Source organism: Hoplias malabaricus, chromosome 3, assembly GCF_029633855.1.
Source record: "Hoplias malabaricus isolate fHopMal1 chromosome 3, fHopMal1.hap1, whole genome shotgun sequence".
In the NCBI taxonomy this organism is placed as follows: Eukaryota; Metazoa; Chordata; class Actinopteri; order Characiformes; family Erythrinidae; genus Hoplias; species Hoplias malabaricus.
The window spans coordinates 38,378,631-38,400,850 of NC_089802.1; the positions used below are offsets into that span (position 1 = coordinate 38,378,631).

General features: G+C 47.0%; 1 protein-coding gene across 4 annotated transcripts in view; it reads right to left on the bottom strand.

Annotated features, from left to right (window-relative positions):
• Positions 1 to 22,220, bottom strand: part of chd6 (chromodomain helicase DNA binding protein 6) — a 62,781-nt gene that overhangs the window by 40,105 nt on the left and 456 nt on the right. Inside the window, exons 2-10 of one of the 4 annotated variants that reach the window (XM_066663295.1) lie at positions 17,845 to 17,897; positions 5,528 to 6,036; positions 4,050 to 4,194; positions 3,276 to 3,425; positions 3,093 to 3,158; positions 2,847 to 2,905; positions 1,943 to 2,060; positions 1,285 to 1,371; positions 459 to 680 (exon numbers count right to left, since the gene is read on the bottom strand). In XM_066663295.1, coding sequence (XP_066519392.1) covers positions 459 to 680; positions 1,285 to 1,371; positions 1,943 to 2,060; positions 2,847 to 2,905; positions 3,093 to 3,158; positions 3,276 to 3,425; positions 4,050 to 4,194; positions 5,528 to 6,036; positions 17,845 to 17,871 — 1,383 coding nt within the window. In that variant the 5' untranslated portion in view covers positions 17,872 to 17,897. Of the gene's footprint in view, positions 1 to 458; positions 681 to 1,284; positions 1,372 to 1,942; positions 2,061 to 2,846; positions 2,906 to 3,092; positions 3,159 to 3,275; positions 3,426 to 4,049; positions 4,195 to 5,527; positions 6,037 to 17,844; positions 18,023 to 22,220 lie in introns of those variants that run through there. The other 3 variants (XM_066663297.1, XM_066663296.1, XM_066663294.1) reach the window with 3 other exon arrangements.

Sequence of the window (22,220 nt, forward strand, 5' to 3'; positions counted from 1 at the left end):
GTTAAATATCTCGGAGCTTCTCTGTGTTTGATTTCCGTCGAGATCCGCAACGTCAGTGTCTCTCTCCCTGCTCCTCTGAGGAAAATCACGGGCAGAATATCTACTGTTACTACTATCTACTCACTGCACTCAGCGCTCGTCTGATATTCTCCCTGACTGCTATCTCCAGGAAAGAGAGTGGGCGGGGTTCAAATGTCCACCGAGGTGACCACAACCCTCTGTGTGTCCTTTAATGGTTTTACAAGAACGGACCAATAGGAACGCTCCAAAATTACTCTGAATTCAACTGAAGGATCAGAAGGCTTTTCCTGGAAAGATACTGCTCTGGGAGAGACATGTTTATGATTGGACAGTGAGGTTATTCTCCACAGAGCGGGACCCCAACGTGGGTGTGACTCCTCCAGGCCACTGGGTGTCAGTGTCAGGTGCTAAAAAGATAGAAGGGAGTAAACTCTTACGACGTGTTTGTGATCAGGAATTCTCTTCAGCTCCTCGAACTCTCGGATCTTTCCTGGATCCACGTCCTCCTGCAGCTCCCAGGTGCTCTCCTCGTAGGACAGGGAGCACCACTTCACCAGGTAGTGTGTCACCTCCTGGGGAAACACGTACATACACAGGTACACACACACACACACACACACACACACACACGTACGTACACACAGGTACACACACACACACTCACACACACACACACACACACACAGGTACACAGGTACACACACACACACACACACACACACACACACAGGTACACAGGTACACACACACACACACACACACAGGTACACAGGTACACACACACACACACACAGGTACACACACAGAGAGAGAGAGAGAGAGAGAGAGAGAGAGAGAGAGAGAGAGAGAGAGAGAGAAATACACACTGAAGTCAAAGTGAAAAGCCTGAGGGTCCCTCTGCTGCTGTCTGAGGAGTTCCGGAGGGAGAAGGGGGTCGGGAAGGGGTAGAGGGAGAATGGAAGATGGAGGGGGCAGGGAGGCGGAGGGGGGGAGGGTCGTTAAAGAACCAAACTATGTGTTTTCTTCATTAGCTCATTAAACTAATCAAAATAAACAATGCATACAATTTTTCCATTAAGAAAATAAATTTTACAATCAGACAACGGGCAAAAAATAGAGAAAGAATAAATGGTGTCAACAAAGTGACAGACTGCACCCCGCCCCTCGCCCCCGTGTCCCCTTCCCCGTCCCCCTCCAGGGCTCCACGCTCCACCCCCTTCCTCTGTACTGGACCTGGAGTGGTGTGACGTGGGGGGGCCTCACCTCTCCGGTCTCTGTGTCTGTGGTGATGGCGATCTCCAGAACACGGTCCACTTCCACGTAGTCAGGATTAAAGAGGTCCTCGTCCGGCTACAGAGGGACAATACACATACACTGCATTAATAACGTATCAATAATAGGATCAATAACAGCATTAATAACAGCATCAATAACTGTATTAATAACATTATTAATGACAGTATTAATAACAGCACTAAAAACCATTTCAATAACAATATCAATAACAGCATTAATAACAGTATAATTAACATTGATAAACAGTATCAATAACAGCATTAATAACGGCATCAGTAACAGCATTAATAACAGTATCAATAACATTAATAACAATATCAATAACAGCATTAATAACAGTATAAATAACATTATTAATAAAAGTATAAAAATGGCATGAATAACAGCATCAGTAACAACATTAATATCAGTATCAATAACATTATTAACAACAATATCAATAACAGTATTAATAACAGTATCAATAAGAGTATTATTAACAGGGTTATAATACTATTATTGACATTTTTAAAGGACAACTTGAATTCTATTACTTCAGGCAAAGCTGTGTGTGTGCGTGTGAGTGAGAGAGAGAGAGAGAGAGAGAGAGAGAGAGAGAGAGAGAGAGAGAGAGAGAGTGTCTCACCTCAGTGAAGATGTGCTTCATTTGTGCCTGTTTGTTCCTGAAGCGCTTGATTTTTTGGTGAATGCGAGGGTCTTTCTCCAGCTCCTCCAGCGTCGCCCACTTACAGTGGAGATATGAGCTGAACAAGCACAGACCAACAGTCATTCATTCATTCATTCATTCATTCATTCAAGTGTGTGTGTGTGTGTGTGTGTGTGTTCAGACACACTAAGTGTGTAGAACTGATTCGTGTTCCATTCATCAAAGGTAGGGGACTCTGAAGTAGCTGCACATGATCTCATTACGCCCTTTGTCCAGTGTGGGACACAGCCAGCGCTGACATGTGGAACAGTGGAACCGTGTTCTCTGGAGTGATGGAGCTCCTCCCAACACCTGAATAGAGAATAATTCAGAGCTCCTCCAGCATCAGAGCTCACTGGTGTGTGAACATTCACGTGGCTGAATGCCATCAGACTCTCACAGCAATGTACCTCTACATCTGGTGTAAAGAGGAGTCCCGAAGATCAGGCCCCGGCTTTAAGATGAAGGCAGAAAAGCTACTTGTTCATCGACGTTACACACAGTTAAACAGTTCCATTCTGTCACAGCCCTTTTTAAGACCAGAACTCTGGTTCTAGAGCTGGTTCTGTTCAGGATTAGAACCCCAGTGCTGATGGAAACCGAGGCTGTGTCCCTCCACAGAGCCTCAGAAGGTGGTTATTACGTGTGTATGTGGCGGCGTCAGAGTGCTGTTATTGTGCTATATTTGCACTCCTAGATCGTCTCTCAGCCAATCACATCACAGGGCTGGAACTTACTGTCATAATTTTACTTTCATATTTAAATGTTTTTATTTCTGAGAGGCTTCAGGATCAAAGCAACGTTTAAAAATTCAGTGAAACTGACGGAGCTCAGAAACACTTACAAATTCCTGTATTTGACATAAAACTCCTCCCTCTCCTCAGGGGCTTCCCCAGGGGACGTCTGAGAGAGAGAAAGAGAGAGAGTGAAGGGGGGAGAGAGAGAGAGAGAGAGAGAGAGAGAGAGAGACCGAGAGAGAGGCCGAGAGAGAGACCAAGAGAGAGAGAGAGAGAGAGAGACCGAGAGATGGAGATTAAACACATCAGATTAAACAGCACTGAAATACAGATAGAAAGAGAGAGAACTGAACCTCTTTCTTCACGACTCGAGCAGAGAGAATCTTCTCAATGATGTTAGCGTCATCTTCAGGGGGCTCCTGAGTCAGAGGGGAGGGGGGGGGCAGAGAGAAAGAGTGAGACAGAAGAAGGGAGAGTGTGTAGAGAGAAAGATGAAGGGAGAGAGAGACAAATAAATAGAGGGAGAGAGACATTACCTCAGCCTGCCAGGCCAGAGTGGAGGATGAAAGAGCAGGGATTCGTCCCGTCCCCAAAACAGCGATGGTCTCTCCATCATCATCAACCACCTTAAAATCCAGATCTTCATTATATTTCCTCCTCTTCACCTGACGACCTGAACGTCTCTTCTGAAGAGAGAGGGAGAGTGTGAGAGAGAGGGGGAGAATACGGAGGTGGGAAAGGTATTTTTTCTACTTGACCTCAGTGTTGCCTTTGATAACATTGACCACAAGATTCTCATTGAAAGACTCTCAAACTGGGTCGGACTCTCAGGAACAGTCCTGAAGTGGTTCGTTTCTTACCTGGAAGGCAGGAACTACTTTGTAGAAATAGAAAATAATATTTCAGAGAACATGCCAGTAGCCTGTGGTGTCCCCCAGGGCTCTATTCTTGGTCCACTTTTATTTAATTTATACATGCTTCCTCTTAGTATTATTTAGCCTTTTAATTAAATTTGCGAGGCACCGGTTATGGGCAGAAGTGTGTGTGTGTGTGTGTGTGTCTTGGGGGGGGGGGGGGGAGTGGTGGGCTGCCACCGATGCAGTAAGACCTTTCTATTTCTGTTTTTTTCTCTTCTTTTTCTTCAATTTCAAAGTTCTGTTTTGATCCTATATCTTTATGGCTTTGGGGAGTCTGAGCACCCCACAATAACTTGAGGAGCGTGTCGAGGGGAGTTTAACGGACCTGTAGCTGGTGTGAAAGGGTGAGGGATTACAGATAGATGGAGAAATAGAAACGTCTGTCTCTCTGACCGTGTTGTCCGTGGCGTCGGTGCTCTCCTCTCCTGTGTTCAGCGTGCAGAGGGACGCCGTGTCATCGCTCTCCACCGTCTCCAGCGGAGCGTCGCTTTTCCTCTTCCCTTTCTTCTTCTTCTCCGGAGGAACCACGCCCTGCTCCCTGCGCAGCACATGGGGAAAACAGTCTGAGTCTGACACACCATTCCCAACACACAGAGGCCTTTAAAGTCAGTCAGCACTGAGCTGAGGAGCAGGGGAGTGTTCTCTGAAGTTAGGAAACTTTTATACAGCACTTTACAAGTTAAACTACAAAGTGCTTCACAAAGAATAACTAAAAAAATAATAAACACACACATTACATGTAATAAATTAAAAAAAAAATAAATAGGGAGAGTGTTCCACCCAATGACTTCATCTCCTTCACAATATGACCTCATTAACGTGTGCCATTAGTGCACTACACTACATCATCATTATTCTCTCATTAACTTATTACCGATCTAATAAACACCACTATACTCCGCCAAACCAGGCTTACACTCACAGCTACACAGAAATGTCCAAGGAGATTTGGAGTGCACGGAGATAAACTTAAAAAAAAAACCATCATGAAACAAAAGAGAAGATAAGCTGAAAACAAGAGAATGAAGAGGAAGGAAAGAAGAGAACTAGATAAAGTATAGAAAAGAAGAAATGAAAGGAGAAAAAAGGAAGAAAAGAGACTAAAGGAAAAGAGAAGAGAAGAGAAGAGGAGAGGAGAAAAGAGAAAAGAAGAGGAGAGAAATAAGGAGAATAGAAAAAAGGAAAAGAACTACATAAAGTACAGATGAGAAGAGAATAAGAAAAGAGACGAAATGAGAAAAGAAAAATAGAAAAGAAGAGGAGAAGAAAGGAAAAGAGAACTACATAATGTACAGAAGAGATGAGGAGAAAAGTGAAAAGATGAAAAGAGAAAAGAGAAAAGAAGAGAAGAAAGGAGAAATGAAGAGAGGAGGACAGAAAAGATAATAGAAAATACAGAAAGTAAAGAGAACTACATAAAGTACAGAAGAGAGAAGAAAGGAGAAAAGAAGACAAAAGAGAAGAAAGGAGAAAAGAAGAGAGGAGAGAAAAGAAGAGAAGCAGAAAAGATGATAATAGAAAAAAGAGAAGAGAACTACATAAAGTACAAGAGAGAAGAGGAGAAAGGAGAAAAGAAGTAAAGAGAAGAAAGGAAGAGAAGAAGAGTGTATACCTGGGAAATATATTCAGCTTTACTTAGGTTTATTAATATTTATGAATGATGTTTACGTGGAGGAATGCAATCAAATCCTCACAGCAATGGCTTTCCAGAAGAGTTGAGACTAAGGCGCACCAGAGAGACAGTCTAAGTTACTATACTGCACCTCCACACAGGTAGCCCCGCCTCTGGAAGGTGTGGAGTGTGGTGGGCGGAGCTTAGCCCTGTAAAACACACAGTGTGCACCTGCTCCACGACTAGAACATAGACTCACTTTGGCTTCCTCCCGCGCTGTCTCGGGGGGCAGGACACACACTTGGCCGATGTCTTGGTCTTGCCCTCTTGGTCTTTCTTGACCTTCTTGACCTCCTTTACCGTCTTCCCTTCTTTCTTCTTGGCCTCCTTCTCCTCCTTGGGCGCCCTGGGCTTCTTCGGGAGCAGCTCCTTCCCTTCTTTCGGCTCCTTCTTTTTCTTTGGTCTGACGCTGCTCTCCCCGTCCCCCTGAGGCCAGGCTCTCGAGTCTTTCTTCTCTTTTTTCTTTCGTTTTTTCCTCACCCTTGCCCCTCCCCCTCCATCGTCCTCCTCGCTGTTGATTGGCGAAGATGAGGGCTGGGGGCTGGGGCTGTTGCCGTGAGCCACGCAGTGATTGGCCGGTCCGCTGATGATGCGAATCTGCTCCTTGCCGAAGTGGCCGATGGGAAATGTGGTTTGTGCGTTTGGTTCCGTGGCAGCGGTTGTGGCTGCGGCGGGTGGAGTGTGCTTTAAAACGTGCGCGGCAGACATCTGGAAAAACATAAACACAGAGCAACCGGATTAGAAACAAATAAAGCAAAATAAAAGTCCTCTTACGTATTTTCTCAACAACTTCGCTAACACAGATCAACACTATCCACCATCCGAACAAAAGAGGGCGCAGGTGAGCAGCGTGTCCACAGTCCTTTGGCCCTGTTGTGTGTCTGTGGGCTGCAGTTTTATAATTGTTTTGTGGCGTGGGCGCCATGTTGAGAAGCGACTGTTTCAGAGCGCAGTGCTAATGTAAACAATTAAGAAAGGCAGATAAATGTATCTCATACAGAGCTCCCCCCCCCCCCAGTGCTGGAGAGAGTCTCACAGCACTCAGAAGCACAGAACCACACTGCCTCTTTGTGTCGAGGGGTTAAGGATCAGTGGAGCATAAAAAAAGAAAACAGTGTTATCCTCTGTTAGCCATATTAGCATTTTCCTCATAGGATCTAATGTAAAGCTGTTAGCGTCAGACTCTATTGTGTCTCTCTGCTCTTTTGTCTGAATCTGAGTGAGTTATTCACACACCACAGCAGTGAAATAAGACGATGACTGAAGCTTGTGTGTGATGTGTGTTGTAGTGTGTCAGAGACGACAGACACCAGCCCCGTATTCCTCTGTCTCAGTCTTTTCCCCCTGTTTACAGGTAAATAATCCGACCCCGCTGTCCCTGCGCTCTGAGAGTGATCTGATGTTTTATCACGACTCTGTCTAAAGTATTCCTCTGGTCTGGGATAAAGTTTAATAATGTAGTTCTCCTCGTCTGAAAGTGGGAGTGAAAATTACTTTTACTGAGCTACAAAGGCCAATTTTTCCTTTCAAATGAGTGTCTAATTACAGTCTGTGTTATTAGTTTATTATCTGTGATGTGCACTATGTAGGGAGCACTATGTAAGGAGTATGGTGCCACTTTGGGAAGCGGCCCGAGCTCTTCTACCATTTACAAACATGACATGGAGAAGTGGGTCAGGGATCCACACTTATTTCTTTCATTTTAACGTCTAAATGAGACTAAAAGTGTAATCACCAACACCAGCCCCTGACTCTCACTGAATACCACCAGATCCTCACAGCAATGCTGCAACACAGTAAAGGTTCTCCAGAGAAGCTCAGGCCTAGATCTACACAGTTCCCCACAAAACCCGCTGGGTTCCTAATGAGCCAGAGACAGGGGGCATTATCTTTCTGAGCCACCTCTCTCTCTCTCTCTCTCTCTCCTCACTCACACACTCTCTCTCTCCACACACATTCTCTGTGCCCCCACTTTCTCTCTCTCCACACTCTCTACTTTCTCTGTCTCCCTCCCCACTCTCTCTCTTCTCTCTCTCTCTCCCTCCCCACTCTCTCTTCTCTACTCTCTCTCCCCTCTTTCTCTCTCTCTGTCTCTCTCTCTATTATTGTATTCTGTATTTTTAGCTGGAGGCCGGTGGAGTGGGAGCACATCTGCAGCAGGTACGAGGATAATGTCAATGAATCACGCGCGCTCCAAAACCGGGCTGGAATCAGGGCCGTCGTCACGGCAACAGGCTCAGACCAAGCTGCAGGAAACGGCAACGTAAACACGCCGTCGCCACGGTAACCCTTTCATCGCCGCCACGGCGACCAGGGAGGCATGGAGCGGCATCGCAGAGGCCTGTGCAGTCTCTCCTTCTCTCTCTGTCTCTTCCTCCATCGCTCTCTCATTGTCTCTGTACCTCTCCATCTCTTTATCCATCTCTCCTGTGTCTTTCTCTCGTCTCTCTCCCTCAGTCTGCATCTTACTGTTATTCTTTTTGCTGCCCTCTCTCTGTCTGTGACTCCGTCACCCTCTGTCCATAGCTGTCTTTTCCCTCTCTCCATCTCTGTCTATAGCTCTCTTTCTGTCTCTATATCTCATCTCTTTCAGTCTCTTTGTGTGTGTCTCTGTCTTCTCTCTCTCTCTCTCTCTCTCTCTCTCTCTCTCTGAACATCTCTCAGTTTCTATTTCACTTTCTCTCTCAAGTCTGTGATGTGTAAAGTCAAACAAAATCTCTGAACCAACTCCATCATCTCCACTCCTCTCTATTTGTGCACTGTTTACATTTCAGGACGAATGAACCAATAAGAATGCCCCATAAATACCTGTAAAAAGTGAACGTGTCAGTGTAGTCACCCTCAACCCCCCTCACACACAACCCTCTACCCCTAAAATCACACACACACACACACTTTCACTTAGCAGCTCTAGCTCAGTGTCCCCCACCATCACCCTTCACCTGCTGTGGGATATACGCCCTCCACAGGGGGCGCTGCAACCAGATCAGTGCTTCTCCACATTGCAGTGTAATTTTAATGTTCTAGCTAATCAGTGCCACACACACACACACACACACACACACACACACACACACACACACAAGTAACTACCTGTTAATAAACACTTAATTAAAAAGTGAATCACAAACACAAACAGAAACATTCCCTGGTTCACACTCCTCACCTTTTCTCTCAGAGTGAAACGCTTCAGACGCTACAGCGTTACGTTTCGCATGCAAACACACACACACACACAGCCGCAGCTCATTATCCTCAAACATGCTGCAGTGTGTGGGCTCTTGCCAACACACGCGCGCGCGCGCACACACACACACACACACACACACACACACACACACACACACACACACACAAAATCAGATAAATCAATCTATAACAGCTCCAAACTCCCAAACACCACAGCTGCAGTTCGTTCAATGCCAACAACACTCCAGCACCTTACTACACACTCTCACTCATTCACTCAGACCCTCACTCACTCAAACCCTCACTCACTCAGACCCTCACTCAGAACATCACTCACTCAGACCCTTACTGTCACTAAGACCCTCACTCACTCAGACCCTAACTCACTCACTCAGACCCTCGCTCAGGCACTCACTCAGACACTGAAACACTCACTCACTCAGACCCTCACTCACTCACTCACTCACTCAGACCCTCACTCACTCACTCACTCAGACCCTCACTCACTCAGACCCTCGCTGACTCACTCACTTATTTAGACCTTCACTCACTCACTCAGTCAGACACTGAGACACTCACTCACTCACTCAGACCCTCACTCACTCACTCAGACCCCCACTCACTCACTCAATAAGGCACTTACTCATTTAGACACTCAGTCAGAAACTCACTCACTCACTAAGACCCTCACTCACTCATTTAGACCCTCACTCACTCACTAAGACCCTCACTCACTCACTCACTAAGACCCTCACTCACTCACTCAGACCCTCACTCACTCACTCACTCATTAAGACCCTCACTCACTCAGACCCTCACTCAGTCATTAGACACCCACTCACTCACTCAGACCCTCACTCACGCATTCAGACCCTCACTCACGCATTCAGATCCTCACTCACTCACTCACTCAGACCCTCACTCACTCACTCACTCCCGCAGACCCTCACTCACTCACTCCCGCAGACCCTCACTCACTCCCTCAGACCCTCACTCACTCCCTCAGACCCCCACTCACACATTCAGACCCTCACTCACTCACTCATTTAGACCCTCACTCACTCATTCAGACCCTCACTCACTCACTCAACCACTCACTCAGACCCTCACTCACTCACTCAGACCCTCACTCACTCACTCAGACACTGAGACACTCACTCACTCAGACACTGAGACACTCACTCACTCAGACACTGAGACACTCACTCACTCACTTAGACCCTCACTCACTCAGACCCTCAGTCAGTCACTCACTCACTCAGTCAGTCAGACACTGAGACACTCACTCACTCACTCACTCAGACCCTCACTCACGCACTCACTCACTCAGACCCTCAGTCAGTCAAACACTGAGACACTCAGACACTCACTCGCGCACACTGAGACACTCACTCACTCACTCAGACACTGAGACACTCACTCAGTCAGACACTCACACACTCACTCAGTCAGACAATGAGACACTCACTCACTCAGACACTCAGTCAGACACTCACTCACTGACTCATTCAGACCCTCAGTCAGACACTCACTCACTGACTCATTCAGACCCTCACTCATTCACTCAGACACTGAGACGCTCACTCACTCAGACACTCACTCAGAGACTCAGACACTCACTCACTCAGTCAGACACGGAGACACTCACTCACTCAGATCCTCACTCACTCAGACACTGAGACACTCACTCACTCTGACATTAAGACACTCACTCAGTCGGACACGGAGACACTCACTCACTCACTCAGACACTGAGACACTCACTCAGAGACTCAGACACACACTCACTCAGACACACACTCACTCAGACACACACTCACTCAGACACACACTCACTCAGACACACACACACTCAGACACACACACACTCAGACACACACTCACTCAGACACTCACTCACTCAGACACTCACTCACTCAGACACCGAGGCACTCACTCACTCACTCAGACCCTCACTCACTCACTCAGACCCTCACTCACTCACTCAGACCCTCACTCATTCACTCAGACCCTCACTCATTTACTCAGACCCTCACTCATTCACTCAGACCCTCACTCACTCACTCAGACACTCACTCACTCACTCAGACACTCACTCACTCACTCAGACACTCACTCACTCACTCAGACACTCACTCACTCACTCAGACACTCACTCACTCACTCACTCAGACACTCAGACACTCACTCAGACACTCACTCACTCAGACACTCAGACACTCACTCACTCAGACACTCACTCACTCAGACACTCACTCACTCACTCACTCAGACACTCACTCACTCAGACACTCACTCACTCAGACACTCACTCACTCAGACACTCACTCACTCAGACACTCACTCACTCAGACACTCACTCACTCAGACACTGAGAAACTGAGACACTCACTTTGACATTGAGACACTCACTCACAGAGAAACTCACTCACTCAGACACTGAGACACTCATTCACTCAGACCCTCACTCACTCAGACACTGAAGCACTCACTCACTCAGACCCTCACTCACTCATACACTGAGACACTCACTCACTCTGACATTGAAACACTCACTCACTCAGTCACTCACTCACTCAGACCTTCACTCACTCACTCAGACCCTCACTCACTCAAACGCTGAGACATTCATTCACTCAGATCCTCACTCACTCAGTCACTCACTCACTCACTCACTCAGACCCTCACTCACTCACTCAGACACTGAGGCACTCACTCACTCACTGAGAAACTCACTCACTCAGATCCTCACTCACTCAGACACTGAGACACTCACTCACTCTGACATTAAGACACTCACTCAATCACTGAGAAACTCACTCACTCAGACACTGAGACACTCACTCACTCAGACACTGAGACACTCACTAACTTAGACACTCACTCAGTCACTCAGACACAGACACTCACTCACACACTGACTCACTCAGTCACTCACTCATCTCAGTCACTGAGACACTCATTCACTCAGACCCTCACTCACTCAGTCAGTCACTCACTCACTCAGTCACTCACTCACTCAGACCCTCACTCACTCAGACCCTCACTCACTCAGACCCTCACTCACTCAGACCCTCACTCACTCAGACACTGAGACACTCACTCACTCACTGAGAAACTCACTCACTCAGACACTGAGTCAGTCAGTCACTCACTCACTCGCTCTCTCCTTCAGACAGACGTTCGCTCATACAGACGTTCACTCACACAGACGTTCACTCAGATACTCACTAAGACGCTCACTCAGATGCTCGCTCAGACGCTCGCTCAGACACTCAGACGCTCACTCAGACACTCAGACGCTCACTCAGACATTCACTCAATCAGATACTGAGACACTCACTCCCTTAGACCCTCACTCAGACACTCACACAGATGCTCGCTCAGACACTCGCTCGCTCAGACACTCTTGGTCAGATGCTCACTAACTCATTCACTCAGTCGCTCACTCGCTCACTCAGACGCTCGCTCACTCACTCAGACGCTCGCTCGCTCGCTCACTCAGATGCACGCTCGCTCGCTCACTCAGATGCACGCTCGCTCGCTCACTCAGACGCACGCTCGCTCGCTCACTCAGACGGTTGCTCACTCACTCAGATGCTCGCTCACTCAGACCCTTGCTCAGACGCTCACTCAGGCGCTCACACACTCACTCAGATGCTTGCTCACTCACTCAGACGCTCGCTCACTCACTCAGACGCTCGCTGAGACGCTCACTCCAAAATGCCAAAAAAGATCTTTCAACCACCTGGAGGACCACAGCAACCACCTGGAAGACCATAGCAACCCTCCTGCAAATCATAGCAACCAACTGGATGACCATAAAAACCTAATAAATGATCATAGATTCACCCTGGAAATCCTTAGCAACATCTCACATTACAGAGTTTTCAAATTCACACAGACAACATACACCATACTCCTCAGAGACAGTCACCCGGAGGAAACCCACGCAGACACAGGGAGAACACGCCACACTCCTCACAGACAGTCACCCGGAGCGGGACTCGAACCCACAACCTCCAGGAGCCTGGAGCTGGGACAGAGACACCACCTGCTGCTAGTGTAAACATATGTTTAATTCTAATATAAGGTACTTGAAGAATTGTCCAAACAGCCAAATATTCAGGTTTAGCGTGTTTTACTATGACCTGACATTTGCAGGGTCTCTACTCGACTCGACAGTTCTTTTCTGCTGCTCCCTCAGGTGAATCAAGTACTGGTTCTAGAAGCGGGTTCTTGTTTAGTGGCTGTTCTCTCGTGGTTCAGAGCGAGCCGAGTAGGGACTAAACCGTGGCGTGTAAACCTTGCAGAGCGCTGATTGTCAGGAGAGAGTCGTCACTCTACGCCACGCAACGCAGACGACCAGCACCAACTCTCCATCTGTAAAATCTCCAGCTGCAGCAGAGATCACGTTTGTTTTTATCCGACTCACGACGGCAGCTCGTAAAATTACGCCGTGGTCTTTTGAAGAGGTTCAAACGCTCCTTGGATCGGTGGCCGACGAAAGAATCCAGCGAGAGCTGGACGCTGCAACAAGGAAGGAACAAACTCTACTGATCTGTCTGAACTGATGACGGAGCTGTTTTCAGTCCCAAACAACAACAACACGCCAATACACCATGAGTAAACACCGCTTGTTGTGGTTTCCAAAGCCCACTGTTCCCCTTAGACACGGGGTTAGAGACAACACTGATAAGTTTAGGAGGGGAGCTGTGGGAGTGGGAAACCATTAGAATAGAGGCCATGCAGTGGAAAAGTGCCATAACACACAGGCTCTTCCCTGGTTCCATTGCTGTGAGGATTTAATGGCATTCAGTCAAGAGGTCAGTGAGGTCAGAGAGGAAGAGGTTGGCGATACATTGCCAAATTTACATCAAGACACTTGAACCTTTTTACATTCCCAATATTCAGACCAGACTCAATAAACCGGGGACACTGTTAGAAAATGGAACATTGCTGCTAGAATCTGATGGCATACATCCACAAGAGCCTTAGTGAAGTCAGGTAATAAAGGGTCTATGAATATCTGGAATTAGTGTTGATGACGTATACACCGATCAGCCATAAGATTAAAACCACCTCATTGTTTCTACACTAGTCTTTTACCTGTTGCTCTGCATAATTTGAGACCCCTTGACCCCTGTTCTTCAGTGCTCAGGACCCCCTGCAACAAGGAAGGAACAAACTCTACTGATCTGTCTGAACTGATGACGGAGCTGTGTTCAGTCCCAAACAACAACAACACGCCAATACACCATGAGTAAACACAGCCTAACGTTACTGTTGTTGTGGTTCCAGATGCATTTCGGGGGGGGCAAACAGAGAGTAGAGTCCAGTAGTGTTCAGTAGAGTAAAGACCACATAGTGGAAAAGCACCCTTTAACACATTATCAAACAAAAGTGTATTCTTTATATTTATCATTTAGTTCTTAAACTACCAGATAGATTCCTGTGAGTCTCCAGGCAGTGAATACGAGTCTGAAACTGTGAGAGTGATAAGAGAAGCGAAACAACGTCTGACACCAAGGTAGAGACACAGGAAGCGCAGTCTCAGACCACTTCAGTTTTGTTGTGGTGTCAGAGATTTTGATTCAAATCCAAAGGAGGATCATTTGCATGACAGAGATACAGCATCGACAGAGGAAACATGAAGGTGTTCATCCTTTTCAGCGCCTGGACTTACACATGTCCAAATGTTTGTAGACACCTCTGTCTGTCTGTGTGCGATGCTGTGGATGCTGGCCTAATGACAAGGGTGGACCCCCCCACACCACCAGCATTACACTTTGGAGTAGAGGGACTGCATTCACATGATGGGCTCTGATTCACTCAACTACCTCCAAACCACCTTAAAAAGCCTTGCAATGTCTGCAACACATTAAAACTGAAAATCCACCTTAAGAGCAGATCTCTGTGCCAAACAAGAATTTAAAAGCCGCTCACTGTCGCATTTTACAACAGAAAGACCACCTTAAAAGCAGCTCTATGCCATACATGAATACAGTAAGACCACTTTAAGAGAGGATCTCTGTGCCATGCTTTAAAAAAGACCACCTTAAGAGCAGCACAGTTTCACTTTACAATACAAAGACCACCTTAAGATCACCTCACTTTGCTGCATTTTACATCAGCAGCTCTCCATGGTGCACTTTACAATAGAAAAGCCACCAATTGGTTAAAACAGTAAGAGCAGTTTAAGAGAGGATCTCTGTGTCACAGTTTAATACAGAAAGACCACCTTAAACACAGGGGATTTCTTCATAAGAATCATCTCAAGACGCTCTCTGGATCTGTGTCCGAGACGTGGAGACGTCTGGTTCCATTCACCATCACTGAAGAGGGATTTTCTACAGTCCACCACCTCACGCCAGACTCCCTACGTCTCTGAACGGCACGGACGTCTGCTGAGAGATCTGAGGAGGTCCCGTTCTGAGGGAGTCCTTTCACACTGGACTGAGGTTTCTGCTTGTTCTGGCCAAATATGGACAGGGTTAAGATCTGAACTGGACCCAGAGCCCACACAGTGCGAGCGCATGAGCTGCTAATGCTGCTCGGTTACTGTGTCTCATGCAGAAACCAGAGCACACAGAGGAACGTGTGAAAACGGGGGAAACCTTACCACTGGGGCTTAATGAAACAATCAGATGATGAGATGGTGAGTGAACGCTAGCGCCACTCTCACACAGGCTCCGTTTGTTCCAGACTTTTACAGTCTGACCCAAAGACGTGGTCTCGGCCCGGTTCAAACTAAATCAAGCTCTGGTTTGTCCACACTGTGGAAACACTTTTCTGGATGGTGATCTACACAGAAAACATATTAAAACCCTTTAAAGGGGACATCTACGATTGCGGGGAAACACAGTTTGTTTATGTTCCAAAGCTCATTGTACATTAAGGTGGAATAGTACATTTAACAAAAATAAGAACTGTAGTTTGTACGCGTCTGAAGTGTAAATTATCTGTGTTTTATTCACTGTTTGAATTCCCACAGAAACTCATGTGTAACTCGAGCTGTTTAGTTTTGTAGCACTTTCACTCTGTGTTTACTTTCATGCAGTTAACGCTCTCCTGAATTTAGAGTCAGTTCCACCTTAAGTAATGTAACTGTAACAGCAAAAATAAGTCAGTGTTACCCCCCTATGGAGCAGGGATAGAGCAACATCCTCATCTCGGTTGGTGCTTTTCAGTGTTTGGAGTCTCTCCGTTGTCTAAAAACCTCCAGATGGCGTTTCTCTGCTGTGAGCAGAGAGAGAGAAAGCCTAGCACCGGACCCAGACACTTAGTTTTTTTACCCATTTACACATCATCAACACAATCACCCTGTCACACACACACCCCTTTGGATAGAGTTACATATTTACTGTGTCACTCACACACACACACAGACACACTCTTGTAGACAGATTCACACATACATACACACACACTCACCCTGTCTCACACACACACACACACACAGTAAGAAACACTTTCACATGAAACAGAAATCATCCTGATTTTCACAGAAGAAAGCAGAGGGCTCTCTGTGTGGGTCTCACTTCATTCACTCAGAGAAAACACAGAGGAAAGTGAGACCTCATCATGTGTGTTTACAAACAACACCCTCAGGGAAGTAAACAACAAACAACCAGGATAAAGGTGGAGTCAGACCCTCAGCACTTCAATGTGTCACTGGAGCTTACCTGAGCAGCAGAGGACAGTCTCTCCTGGTTTCTACACTCACTGACCGCTTCTCTCACTTCTGCTGCTCTGCATACTTTGTCACCCCCCCCCTTCTCTCCCTGTTCTTCAGCACTCAGGACCCCCACAGAGCAGGTGTGATGTGGTGGTGGATCATTCTCAGCGCTGCAGTGACACTGACGTGGTGGTGGTGTGTTAGTGTGTGTTGTGCTGGTGTAGAGTGGATCAGACACAGCAGTGCTGCTGGAGTTTTTAAACCCCTCAGTGTCTGGACTGAGAACAGTCCACCGACCAAAAACATCCAGCCGACAGCATCCTGTGTCACTGATGAAGGACTAGAGGACGACCGACACACACTGTGCAGCGACAGATGAGCTACTGTCTCTGACTTTACATCTACAAGGTGGACCAACAAGGGAGGAGTGTCTCACAGAGTGGACAGAGGGTTTAAAACCTCCAGCAGCACTGCTGTGTCTACAACACTACTATAAAATTTACGGACTTGGCCCTGGTAACCATGCTCAATACCAAATGATGTCTAGAGAGAGTATATAGCTCCACCCACAATGGATTTTGCGGCAGAGTGATGTAGAACCATACTAAACATATGATCTGTGCCCTGTGTGAGTCAGAAACGAGTCGATCTGATTCTGCTCCGCTTATGACCTCATGCAGAAGCTTTAGAATGGCCCCGCCCCCTCGTCTGAGACTGTCCAATCACAGCGCTGAACCCATGTTTATGTGAGAGCTCAAAGACAAGGTTAAACTCAACAAAACAGACACAATAAGCGCGGAGAAATAAGAGCACTGAGTAAAAACGGAGAAAACGAGAACCGAGCGAAAACAGCTAAAAACCAGAGCTTCTGCTCCTCGCTCCTCACTGCTGTGCGCTCGGGGTCGGGGTGAACAGCGAGCGGCTCAATATCATTTAATGGAACAGGTGCTGAAAGCGGGCGTTCTGAACAGGACTGTTTACACAGGGGGAGAACACTGCTGTGGGGCTCGTGGGGTTTGGACCAAAGCAGGTCACAGACGTTTCATTAAGAAATAGAACTGTGTTCCACTGTGGAGAAGAGGGGGGTGGTATAGGTCTCTCTAGTAACCCTTTAATGAACTCATAAGATACGACTAGTGTCCTATAGACGTCTGAGTGCATGAAAGTGCCACGAAAGATGCCAAAAATAAACAGAAACAAACGCTCAGGCTATTTATACATCCAGATCCACATGTGACAAACTTGGTGACCGAAAATGTAAGCAGGGGATCAAGGGATAGGAAGATTGGGAGGTGGGGGAGTAAAAAAGAATGGGAAAATATATAGGATAGCCTAAGAAAGAGAAAATAATGGTGGAGAGAAAGAGAGTGATGAAAATAGAGAACAGCGGGAGTAGAGCAGGTGAAGAGAAAAAGAAATATGAGTTCAAGAGTGAGAGAGAGAGAGAGAGAGAAGAGAGTGAGAGAGAGAGAAAAAAAGAAAGAAAAAGAGCAAGAAAGCAAAAAAGAGAAAGAGAAAAAGAGAGAGCGATTGAGAGAAAGAGAGAGTGAGTTTGAGAGAGAGAGAGAGAGAGAGAGAGAGAGAGAGAAACAATAAGACAGTGAGAGAGAGAGTAATAGAGAGTGAGAGTGTATTGGTGTAACACTGACCTGCTTGTCTTTCTTTTGTATTTTCATTGTTTTCTGCAGCTCTTCATCTGCGTCTGAGAAACAGAAAAAAAAGAGCTCAGGAACAGAACAGAGACAGAAAAACAACATCCACAGCTCCTTCACCTCAGGGCCATGATCACAGTCTTCCTTCTTCACATTACACTCAGAGGAGATTCTGTTCATCAGACTCAACACGCTCGGAGGAGAACACTAACATCTGTTCATCAGACTCAACACGCTCAGAGGAGAACACTAACCTCTGTTCATCAGACTCAACACGCTCGGAGGAGAACACTAACATCTGTTCATCAGACTCAACACGCTCGGAGGAGAACACTAACATCTGTTCATCAGACTCAACACGCTCAGAGGAGAACACTAACCTCTGTTCATCAGACTCAACATGCTCGGAGGAGAACACTAACCTCTGTTCATCAGACTCAACACGCTCAGAGGAGAACACTAACCTCTGTTCATCAGACTCAACACGCTCGGAGGAGAACACTAACCTCTGTTCATCAGACTCAACACGCTCAGAGGAGAACACTAACCTCTGTTCATCAGACTCAACATGCTCGGAGGAGAACACTAACCTCTGTTCATCAGACTCAACACGCTCAGAGGAGAACACTAACCTCTGTTCATCAGACTCAACACGCTCAGAGGAGAACACTAACCTCTGTTCATCAGACTCAACGCGCTCGGAGGAGAACGCTAACCTCTGTCCATCAGACTCAACACGCTCAGAGGAGAACACTAACCTCTGTTCATCAGACTCAACACGCTCAGAGGAGAACACTAACCTCTGTTCATCAGACTCAACACGCTCGAGGGGAGAACGCTAACCTCTGTCCATCAGACTCAACACGCTCAGAGGAGAACACTAACCTCTGTTCATCAGACTCAACACGCTCGGAGGAGAACACTAACCTCTGTTCATCAGACTCAACACGCTCTGAGGAGAACTCTAACCTCTGTTCATCAGACTCAACACGCTCGGAGGAGAACACTAACCTCTGTTCATCAGACTCAACACGCTCTGAGGAGAACTCTAACCTCTGTTCATCAGACTCAACACGCTCGGAGGAGAACTCTAACCTCTGTTCATCAGACTCAACACGCTCGGAGGAGAACACTAACCTCTGTTCATCAGACTCAACACGCTCTGAGGAGAACTCTAACCTCTGTTCATCAGACTCAACACGCTCAGAGGAGAACACTAACCTCTGTTCATCAGACTCAACACGCTCTGAGGAGAACTCTAACCTCTGTTCATCAGACTCAACACGCTCGGAGGAGAACACTAACCTCTTTTCATCAGACTCAACACGCTCGGAGGAGAACACTAACCTCTGTTCATCAGACTCAACACGCTCAGAGGAGAACACTAACCTCTGTTCATCAGACTCAACACGCTCAGAGGAGAACACTAACCTCTGTTCATCAGACTCAACACGCTCGGAGGAGAACACTAACCTCTGTTCATCAGACTCAACACGCTCAGAGGAGAACACTAACCTCTGTTCATCAGACTCAACACGCTCTGAGGAGAACACTAACCTCTGTTCATCAGACTCAACACGCTCAGAGGAGAACACTAACCTCTGTTCATCAGACTCAACACGCTCGGAGGAGAACACTAACCTCTGTTCATCAGACTCAACACGCTCAGAGGAGAACACTAACCTCTGTTCATCAGATTCAACACGCTCGGAGAAGAACACTAACCTCTGTTCATCAGACTCAACACGCTCTGAGGAGAACACTAGGGGGCAGGTAAAGGAGTGAGGTTATATCCCACTGGGGCAGCTGAAGCAAAACTTCACTGGCCATTTTTTATTTTCCACTCCATGTTTGTACATTATATCACAAGTGAAGACAGAGTGTTTCCCAAACTGCACACTGACTACACAGTGTGTAAGAAATTTTTGTAGTTTTTATTACTTTATTAGTGCTGTAGGTGAAATAAAGAAGTGTGTGGTTTGGAACATATCCAGCCAATTAAAAACAGAGGAGGGCATCCCTGTCTTAGTATCAACTAATAAAAAGGTGAGTTCCTGTCTCAGTGTGACACAAGTAACAACAGAGGGGGAGATCCCGTCTTACTGTAGTCCAATAAAAAGGGGAGCGTACTTGTCCTACCATGAGCCTAAGGGAGGGGGCGTTCCTCTCTGACTGTGAGCCAATAACTAAAGAGGGGGCGTTCCTGTAGGGGGTGTTCTTGCCGTTTACCAGATGGAGGTGGAATAGGAATTTTTTGTGGTATCAATTTCACATGCAGTCATCGTTTTCAAACTCCGGCAGCTGTTTCCAGTCTCGCGGTGCATCGTGTGACCATCACACCACCAGCTCTACCACTTATGATGGACAGAATGACAGACAGAAGGGTAAAGAAATGGACTGCGTTGGGGCTCTTTAGACGGGTGGAGGTCAGTGCTGCTGCTGGTGGAGGGGGAATACAGTGCTGGATTTGTGTTATAAACATGGAGACGTCTGGTTCCATTCACCAGCACTGGAAAAAAACACAATCAAACACTTCACACCACACAGTGAAATATGGGGAAATTTAAAAAAATTGGTGGAATTTCCCTTTAGATATTTGTCTGAAGACCCTCAGGTTTGGGATACTCTCTCTCTCTCTCACACACACACACACGCACACTAATGGAAACACTGTTTCACATACACACTACACATGTCCAAAAGTTGTAGACACCCCCTTATATTCCACAGTGAATGCTGTCAACCAGGAGTGTGTCCTTGCTGCAGTAACAGCATCTACTCTCCTGGTAAGGCTTTACACCACATGTTTGAACACTGCTGTGAGGATTTGATGGCGCTTGGTTATGAGAGGATTAATGAGATCTGGACCTGACGCTGGATGAGATTCTCCGGGCCCTCAGACAACTGCAGTAGTCTGTACATTGCTTTCCTTCTTTGGATAAAAACCAAAACACAGTGCAGCTTTTCCACTGCAGGGTTCCTACTCGGCTCAAGTCGTCTGTTCTCCTCCTCCACCAGGTGAATCAGGTCCTGGTTCTGGAAGCAGGTTCTTGTTTAGTGGCTGTTCTCTCGTGGTTCAGAGTGGGTCGAGTAGGGACTAAACCGTGGCGTGTAAACCTTGCAGAGCGCTGACTGTCCAGAGAGAGTCGTCACTCTACGCCACGCAACGCAGACGACCAGCACCAACTCTCCATCTGTAAAATCTCCAGCTGCAGCAGAGATCACGTTTGTTTTTATCCGACTCACGACGGCAGCTCGTAAAATTACGCCGTGGTCTTTTGAAGAGGTTCAAACGCTCCTTGGATCGGTGGCCGACGAAAGAATCCAGCGAGAGCTGGACGCTGCAACAAGGAAGGAACAAACTCTACTGATCTGTCTGAACTGATGACGGAGCTGTTTTCAGTCCCAAACAACAACAACACGCCAATACACCATGAGTAAACACCGCTTGTTGTGGTTTCCAAAGCCCACTGTTCCCCTTAGACACGGGGTTAGAGACAACACTGATAAGTTTAGGAGGGGAGCTGTGGGAGTGGGAAACCATTAGAATAGAGGCCATGCAGTGGAAAAGTGCCATAACACACAGGCTCTTCCCTGGTTCCATTGCTGTGAGGATTTAATGGCATTCAGTCAAGAGGTCAGTGAGGTCAGAGAGGAAGAGGTTGGCGATACATTGCCAAATTTACATCAAGACACTTGAACCTTTTTACATTCCCAATATTCAGACCAGACTCAATAAACCGGGGACACTGTTAGAAAATGGAACATTGCTGCTAGAATCTGATGGCATACATCCACAAGAGCCTTAGTGAAGTCAGGTAATAAAGGGTCTATGAATATCTGGAATTAGTGTTGATGACGTATACACCGATCAGCCATAAGATTAAAACCACCTCATTGTTTCTACACTAGTCTTTTACCTGTTGCTCTGCATAATTTGAGACCCCTTTCCTCCTGTTCTTCAGTGCTCAGGACCCCCACAGAGCAGGTGTGATGTGGTGGTGGATCATTCTCAGCGCTGCAGTGACACTGACGTGGTGGTGGTGTGTTAGTGTGTGTTGTGCTGGTGTGAGTGGATCAGACACAGCAGTGCTGCTGGAGTTTTTAAACCACTGCATGTCACTGCAAGTCTGGGTATAGTCCACCCACCGACAGCGGCTTGTGTCCACAGATCAAGGGCTAGGATGGTACTGGGATGGATCTCCATCACTCTGCAGCACAATGCCAGGTGGGAGGGCCTTGTTTATACCCCTCCGGCTGACACTTGGCATTGAACGTGGCGACCCGAGGCTCTCCCTGGCAGAGTTAAGAGTTCCACAGTTAGTTTTGGGACACGACCTTCTTCCTCATCCCAACCCACCCAACAAGACCCT